At 52.9% G+C, this 10,027-nt stretch overlaps 1 protein-coding gene across 1 annotated transcript; it reads left to right on the top strand.

The window, feature by feature from the left end:
* The first annotated feature begins 4,827 nt into the window (after positions 1 to 4,827).
* LOC120698246 (putative E3 ubiquitin-protein ligase RING1a) lies at positions 4,828 to 9,917 on the top strand. Its single transcript, XM_039981774.1, has 10 exons — positions 4,828 to 5,177; positions 5,336 to 5,447; positions 7,267 to 7,325; positions 7,754 to 7,835; positions 7,977 to 8,097; positions 8,182 to 8,223; positions 8,346 to 8,870; positions 9,059 to 9,166; positions 9,257 to 9,457; positions 9,563 to 9,917. The coding sequence occupies exons 1-10, from the start codon at positions 4,997 to 4,999 to the stop codon at positions 9,593 to 9,595; spliced, it is 1,464 nt and encodes a 487-aa protein (XP_039837708.1). The 5' UTR covers positions 4,828 to 4,996; the 3' UTR covers positions 9,596 to 9,917.
* The last annotated feature ends 110 nt before the right edge of the window (positions 9,918 to 10,027 follow it).

Raw genomic sequence — 10,027 nt, 5'->3', positions numbered from 1 at the left:
CAGGTGTTGAACCCCGACAGGTGGGTCCAACAAGGATGTATACTATACTAAATGGACACTAATGGAGCTACAGTGATGGAGAATATCTTGCTAGATACACTTCATCGTCTTGTAGACTCTCTGACCGTGGGGGGGGGGGTCTTCTCCTGTCTCATCGGCGAGGCGCCCGTTGAGGTAGTGTAGGTTGCGGCGTAGACTGTTGGGTCAACTGCGTAGGCGTTATGATACTCCGTCGTCGAGTTGTCGTGTCTAACTGGCGTGCGTGGCGTGGGCGGTGCCAGAGGCTACACCGCGCGCCTTGGTAACGCGCGGTCAATAGTTCAGCCTGGCAAAAGCCGCCTCGGGCTCTGCTGTGGCAGAGCGCACTTACGTCTACCGTATTGAATGCGGTAGGTGGGCGTGTCTTCCCGGGGAGCGCCGCGCCCCTACGCGTGCCCGCATCTGCGGGCGCGTGGCGGCTTCGGACCCCCCTCAGGCGGCTTCGGACCCCGACAGGCGGGGTGTCTGTACTCCCCCCGTTGAGGGGTTCGGATAGTATTTGGGGGTCCGGGACCTGGTGGGAGGTCCGGGCCCCCTAGCCGAGCGCTCCTTTCTCCGGGACACGTGGCATCACCGGACCCTCCCCAAGCGGGGAGCGAGTCCGGGTCCGTTTGCCGGGAGAGTAGGGCTCCGGACTACAGGGGTCCGGCCGCTTAGCCGTCGAGGCGTAGTTAAGGATAACTATGAGACTCTTGCCTAGGCACAGCAAGAGGGGGTACCCCAATCCTGTGGTACCGACAGTGGCCCCCGGGCCCACCTCGGGAGAGGTACGAACCCGTGGGTGGGGCCACCATCGTGACGTATTTCCACGCAACTTGGCTATGTCGGTGTGCTCATGTCGAGAGCGGGTGCTCCGGACCCCTTGGAGGCCGGAACACCTGTTGCCAGGTTCTGGTACTAGTGTGTTCTTCGTGGGGCGGTGAACGTACAGGCTTAGGGTATGGAACCAAGCTAAGCGGCTGCACGGACCTCGAACCGCTCAGGGAGCGAGCACCACTTCCCCGGACCCGGCTTCAGGCGACCGTGGCAAGCGGTCTCCACCGGAGCGGGCCACCGGAGTGGACTTGGAACGACCGTGGCGAGCGGTCTCCGCCGGAGCGGGCCACCGGAGTGGACTTGGAGCGACCGTGGCGAGCGGTCTCCGCCGGGGCGGGCCATCGGAGTGGACTTGGAGCGACCGTGGCGAGCGGTCTCCGCCGGGGCGGGCCACCGGAGTGGACTTGGAGCGACCGTGGCGAGCGGTCTCCGCCGGAGCGGGCCACCGGAGTGGACTTGGAGCGACCGTGGCGAGCCGTCTCCGCCGGAGCGGGCCACCGGAGTGGACTTGGAGCGTTGCTGCCGATCCCATGAAATACGCCACCGAACCTTGCAGTGAGGTGTAGGGAAACATGTCCTATACTAGAAAGGAGCCCCGGACCTCTAGGGACAGCAGTCTCGGATACTAGGGGACTCGTAACAAGGTAGTGAAGTACGTAGGCTTAGGGTACATTACCAGGATAAGCTACGCGGAGCTTCTCTACCCTAGGATACGGGCACCACTTCTCCGGAGCAGGTCCCTAGAGGTCCGAACTACCTTCCAGTTAGAAGGGGTGTCCCCACCTGACCACAAGCCAGTAACTCGACTTTGGATTGTTAGCAACAAAAGAAAAGACTCCGTTCGGAAGAAAGAAAACATGCAAGCTGAACGGACAAGTGCTATCAGCACACAGTGGATAGGACTGAGGAAACAAATCTCCTTTATTGCTTGACTCGTGGTGTACATCAGAGGTCGGGATTACGAGGGCGGACCTCTACCGCTCTGGACCACTTGCTGGTGTCGCCTGTTTGTGCGATGAAGCCAGAGGTCGGGTTTACAAGGGCGGACCTTTACCGCTCTGGACCACACGTAGGCACCAAATTATTATAAAGGAGAAACACACTCAATCCTATCTAGTGATAACCTACAGCCGCTGCCCTATAAGGCGTGCACGTTGCTGGCCGTAGTGGAGCTGTCGCCTTGGAGGTTCCTATCAGTTGTTAGGGGCGAAAGCGCCCTGGACGTGCCTTCACAGCATCATCCAGCATCACCTCGGGAGCTTGCGGGGCCCTTCCCAGCATAAGAACTGTTTCATGCTTAGTTTGCATGAGAACAATTTCTTTGGCTTTGAATGGGAGTGGCCCTGCAGTTGCTGGCTGCCGTCGGAAGCCAGCCCGATGACCGCTCATAGTGAGGTGAAGCCAGCTTGGCCCCTAGGCGCAGCGAAGGACGGGTGCTCGTTTGGACGAGCACGGAGTGTGGAGAATGGTGGTCGTTCGCCGGCTCCACCTTGGTGCTGGCGCAGGGCCCCCGAGCCTCTCGGTGAGGCCAAGGCCTGTATGCAGCAGCACCGAGAGAGGCTTGAGCTAGGTGAGGAAGAAGGTGACAGGCATCCTTCCCGAGCCACAGCCGTTGGCTCCAGCTCCATCTTAAGAGGAAACCTTGAGCCGACGTCGTGTCGTCGGAGGGGGCTCCCGGTGGTTGCTTGAGAGAAAACCTTGAGCCGACACTGGGATGGCGCAGGGCGACGCATAGCGGGCGTCGCTCTTGCGCACCACCATGCTGGCTCTGAGGTGTCGTAATGGCGACGCACAGCAGGCGCTGCTGCCGTGCGCCATCGCACCGAGGATTCTGCCGCTTCGGTGTTGGGGCATGCGTCGCGGGTGGCGCCGTGCCTCTCTTCATCTTCTCGTCGCCGTTGCAGAGGATGAACTCAACCTCAGAAAACTAGGAGGTGAGCGGAGATCTAGCCAATGCTTGCGCGCATCCCCACGGACGGCGCCAGATGTTGTGGGCTTTTTAGGGTACCCACAGCCGGGTGGCGGAACGCACCCGCCTAATCCCAGAGGGGGTGTACTCGGGATTGCGCTAAGCGATTAGGCCTATCTAGCTTGGGGGCAAGAACGCAAGAACACTCGAGGATTTTAGAGTGGTTCGGGCCGCCGGAGCGTAATACCCTACGTCCACTTGAGAGTAGTATTGCTCTAGTGTCGGTGGATGAGTCTATCCTCTGCCTTCCAGTCCTCTTTTGGACCTGAGCCTTTCTCTAACGGGCGTCTCCCTTTTATAGAGCAAGGAGGGCGCGTACACAGGTGTTGAACCCCGACAGGTGGGTCCAATAAGGATGTATACTATACTAAATAGACACTAATGGAGCTACAGTGATGGAGAATCTCTTGCCGGATACACTTCATCGTCTTGTAGACTCTCTGACCGTGGGGGGTCTTCTCCTGTCTCATCGGCGAGGCGCCCGTTGAGGTAGTGTAGGTTGCGGCGTAGACTGTTGGGTCTACCGCGTAGGCGTTATGATACTCCGTCGTCGAGTTGTCGTGTCTAACTGGCGTGCGTGGCGTGGGCGGTGCCAGAGGCTGCACCGCGCGCCTTGGTAACGCGCGGTCAATAGTTCAGCCTGGCAAAAGCCGCCTCGGGCTATGCTGTGGCAGAGCGCACTTATGTCTACCGTATTGAATATAAGCCAAATACAAACTAGACCACGCAATCCATTCGATTTTTTATTCCACCTTAATAAATAACAAATAAAGTAGGTTGAAACTACGAATAATGCGTGGGAAGGATGGGGGCGGAGGGTTGGATTGCTTTAAAGGCATGCTAGATCATAGGACGACGGATTGAGTAACTGCTCAACAAGGAACGTGACACAAGCAGGGGGCGAGGCTACCGTTTCCGCGGGGCCGCAGGAGGGGGCGGTGGTGCGGTGCAGCCGCAACATCCACCCTTTATTTTTGGTAGCTAGCGTCAGTCACTAAAGCGATCTTCTTACGATATATGACCTTGGTTGAAACAATTTATGACTACTTATCTTTTTTTTCCTAAAGATTAAGCAGAAGTCACGGTAAGATCGGGATTGTATAGCAAAATAGGAGGGTTCCAAATTTATGCCACGAAGGAGGGGCGGCGGCGCGTTGCAGCCGCAACATCCACCCTTTATTTTTGGTAGCTAGCGCCGGTTACTAAAGCGATCTTCTCACGATATATGACCTTGGGTAAAATAATTTATTACTACTTATCTTTTTTCTAAAGATTAAGCAGAAGTCACAGTAGGATCGAGATTGTATAGCAAAATAGGAGGGTTCCAAATTTATGCCAGAGTTCTCATCAACTCGTCTTTCGTACTTACTATTTCGCTAGGTACTGTTACCGTACTAATAAGCAAAATCCATGAACATAACGGGTAGAATAAGCTGCTGCAAACCAAGTGATCGAAGCACGTATAAAAAAACTCACAAAATCCCCTGACAGTGTCATGTGTGCCATTCCTCTCTCTCCGTGGAACTCCCGGAGCTCAGGGCGCCGCCGCCCGGTCGCTGGCTAGCCATCCGGGTTGACGGTTGGTCCCATCCGACGAGGCGAAGAGACCCCGACGGCCTCCGCCTCCGCGCCGGGACCTCGGGAACGAAAAATGCAAAACCGGCGAGCCGCCCGCTGGATCTCGCTTCAAAGGCCCATCCGACGGTTACGGGGGTCGGGGTCGGCGTCGCGCGCGCCAGACCGAACCGAGACGGCGGCGGCCGGGGGCCCCCGTGCTTGGCGAACGCGAAACGGGCCAAGGAAGAAGCCGCCCGGGAGCGGCGGGCGGCAGCGCCAGCCACCGCCGGGTCGAGCCGAGCGCCCGAGCCGGCCGAGGCCGAGCAGCGGTCGCCGCACGCGGCCACGCGCATCGGCACCAACCCAAAGTTACACGACACAGGGGCAGCAGGGGCGCGCCCCCGTCTCCCTTCCCCTCCCCTGCTTGGCCTCCCCCTCCCTCCCCTGCCTCGCGTTCTCGTTCGCGTCCGCGTTCCCTTGCCTTTCTTTTTCTCCTCTCGCTCTCCGCCTCCTCCTCGACTCGAGCCGCTTCCTTCCACGGTTCCACCCACCACCCGACCTCCTCCTCCTCGCTCCGGCACGAACGCCAAGCGCCGAGCCGGGCCAGCGGCCGGAATGCCCGCGCAGAAGCGCCCGCTCCCGCCGCCCGCCGCGCCAGGCCCCGACGCCCACGTCGGGGGAGCTCCTGGCGCTGACGCGGACGGCGGGGGAGGCCGGAGGTCCTCGAAGCTGACGCTGAACGGGGCGCCGGAGGAGCGCGGCGGCGGGCCGCGGCAGGCCACGGACCGGCGCCATGGTACTGCCCGCTGGGTGCTGGGCTCTCCTCGCCGCCGCGCGCGGTGGCCCGCCGACGCGGGCCGTCCCCGCGCGATGCGCGCACGCATCGCGCGGCGCTGCTTGCTGCCCTCTGTACGGGAGTCGCTGAGCGCGTGCTTGTCTGCTGGGCCTTGTCAGATTCCGACGCTGACGACGAGGAGGAGGAAGGAGACGGCGGCGGCGGCGGCGGCGGCGGCGACGACGACGACTGCGACAGCCAGTCGTCGCAGAGCGACGGCGAGATGGACGAGTGAGTGGACCGCGAGGCGCGAACTCGCCCCCTCCCTTCCCTCTCCTCCGCTCTCCCCACATCTCCCTCCTCCGCCGTCGTCTACTGCTCTGCCTCCCGCTGCGATTCGGCGTCGTCGTGTCGTCACGTCCCCGTGCGGGGTCATGGCTCAGGCCGCCGCCGGGAGATGTCATGTCTGGCCAGCTCGCCAGCGCTGGCGCCTGGCGGCGGTCGCTTCCTTCGTACGACGTCGGCTCGAGCGCTCCCTTCGCCTCCGCTGCGTGGGATCTTCGTGGTGCCGCGACTTGCGTGCCGCATCGGGTTCGTCGTGGCGGCGGCGGCGGGCCACCCTGAGTTGTTCTCGTCCGGTCGTGCCGGCGGCGCAGGCGGTGGACGCTTCGTCCGTGCGGCGGCGGCGCAAGCGCTCCCATCACCGGCACCGCCACGGCCTGGGATCTTTCCGTAGCATGCATGCTTTCGTCATGTCGCACGGCTCCGGAGGCGCCGTGCTCGTGATGGCAAATGCCGGGGGGCGCATCCAGGGTGGATCGTCGCTTGCCCAAGTTGTTCTGCCGGAGCCGCCAGCCACAGCTGAATCGGCACTCCTGTTCATCGTGGTTCAGCCGCCAACTGGAACAGCTCCTCTATTCTTGCTCCTGAATCCTGTACGGCTACGGCGAACTCTTTCCCGTGCCCCGTTCCCTGCAGCTAGCCTGACCTCCAGGATCGCAGTGGTCTTGCCATGCGTAGACGACCGTGTGAGCCTCCTCGCCAGTCTGCCACCCGTGCACCCGTGTTCATCGTATTGAATGGGGTTCGTGGAGACGCCGTTCTCTTAACAACTTGTTCTGGAGTGGCATTCAAGCTCATTCATCCCATGTAAAGATCTTCCCGTGGGGGTTATCAATTGTATCACACTCGCCACCTTCATCTCTCAGCTCGTCAGTTTCCAGCTGTTCCTTGTAAGGGTTTCATTTTTTTTTCAATCATAGATTGTGGCGTCAAGCTCTGAATATCCATTACATGTTCTTTTGTTTCTCAATCAGATATATGGTATATCTGTTCTACTATTGCTATCGCTATCCTGACCCCCATGACTGCCATAAAACTTACCCTGTTTAGGGGCCGTGCCTTAACTCAGTTTGGTGCATAAGCTTTTCTTCTTCTTTTGATTTATATCTATGACCTCCTCTGCATCAGCTGTTTTCATGTATTTTCTTGCAGCCAAATTTCATAAAGTTAACTGTATCAGAGTTCTTATATCTTTTCTTAATGATTTTTCCTTTTTGTACCCTGCATTTGTGTTTCCTGCATTTGATACTTGATTATTTGTTATAAGGTGCAAATCAGCTCCTCAGTTTCTGTCAGATCAATACAGTTTAGTCACTAGAGAATCTCTTTTGTTACACATTATTCAGGCCAGATAATTCTGGTAGATATCCTATTATTGTGGATGGGCAGATGGCTTTCGGATAATATTGGTTTATTTAGTCCGCGAAAATATATGCCGGAACACATTTTCTTCTTCTGCCTGTGAATTATGCCAAGCTTAAGAGCCTTCTCTGAGGTCCAATTAGTGGTTACCTGCTAATAGTTTCAATTGCCTGCAAAGAAAGAAGTGCTAATAATTTCATGCTCTTTTCATCCTGTCCTGTTCTCTTATCAAATTGTGAACATCACCTTCTTCATGCCCTAGCTGTTTAAAATGATCTTTTCGTGGACTTTGGGTTGCGTAAATTTCAGATAAATAATTGATGTGAAAGATGGATAATAAAATATTTATCCTCATTATGGTCAAAAGCTTCATACTGGTATCTAAATGTTTTTTTTCTTCATACAGGTTTATACTTGTGAAATTAATGGATGTTCGGAAGGAAGTGCAGTGCCCTATATGCTTAGGTAACCATATGCTTGTCAACTTGCTTTCAGATTCAGAGTTCCTCTTTACTTTGTTGTTTCTACAGTTCTTCCGATAACTTTACTTACAATTTTTGATAGATGTTGCTGTTACCTAGATGTGAGGTTATTATTAGTGTTTGCTACAAAGATGATACTAGTGAATTCCACATATTACAAGTATGTAAGTATGTAAATTGTCATTGTCTTCTGATAAATAAGGAGATGTATGTGAAAGTGGAACTGCTTATTTGAAACTTTCAGAAAAAGCCAGAAAGTCGACCTCTTGATCTTAGCATTTTATGATTTTCTTCAATAAGTGGCACCTAGCTGGTTTACATTTGGAATTTCATTTGTGAAATTGTAAATAGCATCTGTGTGCAACATATGCATACCTGACCATCTGTCCCTCATATGGTCCTATTTTGCAGGCATTATTCGGAAGACAAGGACAGTCATGGAGTGTTTGCACCGCTTTTGTAGGGACTGCATAGATAAATCCATGCGACTTGGGTAGGGTCCCATATATTATCTGTCAAAAATGTCTTGTGCCAGTGTCATTTGTTAAAAAGTGGAGGCCTAACCTGGCTTCAGTGTCAAACCTAAAAATACACTTTATTTCTATGACAATGCAAGTGCTGCTTTTGTTTGCAGAAATAATGAATGCCCAGCATGCCGCACTCACTGTGCAAGTAGGCGTTCCTTGAGGGATGATCCTAACTATGACGCATTAATTCTGGCTTTGTATCCAGATATTGATAAGTATGAGGAAGAGGTGGTGTATAAGTTCTCCAGAAACCGTACTTTGCTTTCTTTGGTTATTCTGTTGCAGTGCTTCTAAATTTGTTCAATACTACAGGAACTTGCTTTCAGTGAAGAAGAAAGAACCCGTAACAAAAAGGTAAGTCTATCTGTCTGTCAATGAACAATTCATTTGAGGTTGAAGGGAAACGATTTTGCTTTGTTGCTTGGTATTTTGTTCTTGCTGGTTGTTATTGACATTGGCTTCATTTCTAATGGAAGATTCAAGAATCCATTGCTGAGACATTTCGGAGACAGACAGAAGCACTTGTGAAGAAGCGCTCCACTGCAAAAGCAACAGATGCAGCTTCAACAAGAAAGACTCGACGGAACATGCGATCAAGGAGGATAGGGCGAACTAGTTCTCCTGATATTGTCCCAACTGATTTTGAAGATGAGGATAGAGAAGAAAATGGTAATGATGGAAGCAAGGAGTCATCATCTGTTGATGACCGCTCCGATGTAAGGCCGAAAAGAGCTCGGATGTGGCCCGTGGCACGGCATTCCCCTTCTCAGACTACTGGGAGTATCGACAATAGCATTGAGGACAATGATGACTCAGGAGGTGCTAGAGTCATAGTGACTGCTTCTCAGCTGCTGGGAGAGATGCTTGCATGGGGGAAAAATGGCACTCGCAGCCAAACCCGGCATGGAAATGCCAGTGGCTCCAGTGGAAGGATGGCCAAGGGTGGCCGTGTTGCTAAGTTGGTGGATCAGCTCCGTAATACTGATGACTTTGATAGTAAGGTAAAAAGAACATACAATGCACGCACAAGCTTCTAAATTTTCTGTTGCAATTTCCTAATTATGCTTCAGAATGTTCATAATACTAATGGACTGACAAAAAGGTTGGCTAGAAAGGGTAGCTGATGTAGCATAACTTGTACGAGAAGTCCATGACTTGGTTTGCTCAATACTGTGCTTCGTTCTTGCAGTTGAGCTTGTATATTGTCCTGCTTCCACTTGATAGACAAAGTATGCCTAAACTGGAAAAGCCCTACCTTAGTTGTCAGCCAACACTATCTGTTCAGCATCTCTGCCAGGTAATCATTTTCTTCCAGAAACTTGTTGGTCCTGAACAATTTTAGTTTACCAGATGAATAAGCAAAGGCTCTGCTTCTGGATCTTTGCAGTTTGTTGCTCTTCAGTTGTCTCGGCAACCCAAAGAAGTCGAGATATACATTAGGAAAAACTCCATGGATGTATCTTTGTCAGCCAATAACACCTGTAAAGATGAGATAAAACCAGATCAATCTAATGGTTTGGAAAGATTGTGGGAAGAGAAGTCTCTTTCGGAGCTGTACCCTTCACTCACCACCTGTCAAGGAAATCTGGTATTTTCAATCTCCAAATTACTACTGCCCAACCACTCTTGTAGCTATTCATTGCTGCTTCTGTTCTAACCCTGCCGCATTGTTTTCCTGTCTACCCTACCCCAGGAATTGCTATACTCTTTGAAAGAACAAGTGTAGATCAAATTTCTTCACAAGTTTTCCTGCACTATCAACTCCGATCCATCACCTTGAACACCATGGTCTGCCACGATCTTCACCTGGTGAAAGATTTGTACATAAAGCATTCGATATAGAAAAAGGGCGCAAAATAGCCTTTTATTTACCGTTGCTTGTTTTAAACTTGCTCTGAAATATTGTGAGATATGTACCCGGTTCATTGGTTAAAAAATGTATGGAACTGAGTAGTGGCAATCCGAAGTTCCTGAACAAGCCAAACATGTGCCTTGAGTATTGATTGTGCCCCCATCGGAACTGATTTAAGTAATCGAGGCCTTGTTTAGTTGCCGGCGTAAAAATTTTGAAATGAAATCTTTTCGTATTTGAAGTATTAAATATAGATTAATCGCAAAACTAATTACAGAACTCGTCTGTAAATTACGAGACAAATCT

This window comes from Panicum virgatum, chromosome 3K (genome assembly GCF_016808335.1).
Source record: "Panicum virgatum strain AP13 chromosome 3K, P.virgatum_v5, whole genome shotgun sequence".
In the NCBI taxonomy this organism is placed as follows: Eukaryota; Viridiplantae; Streptophyta; class Magnoliopsida; order Poales; family Poaceae; genus Panicum; species Panicum virgatum.
Note: the sequence above shows the minus strand (reverse complement) of the source record. Positions and strands in the feature narration are given on the sequence as shown.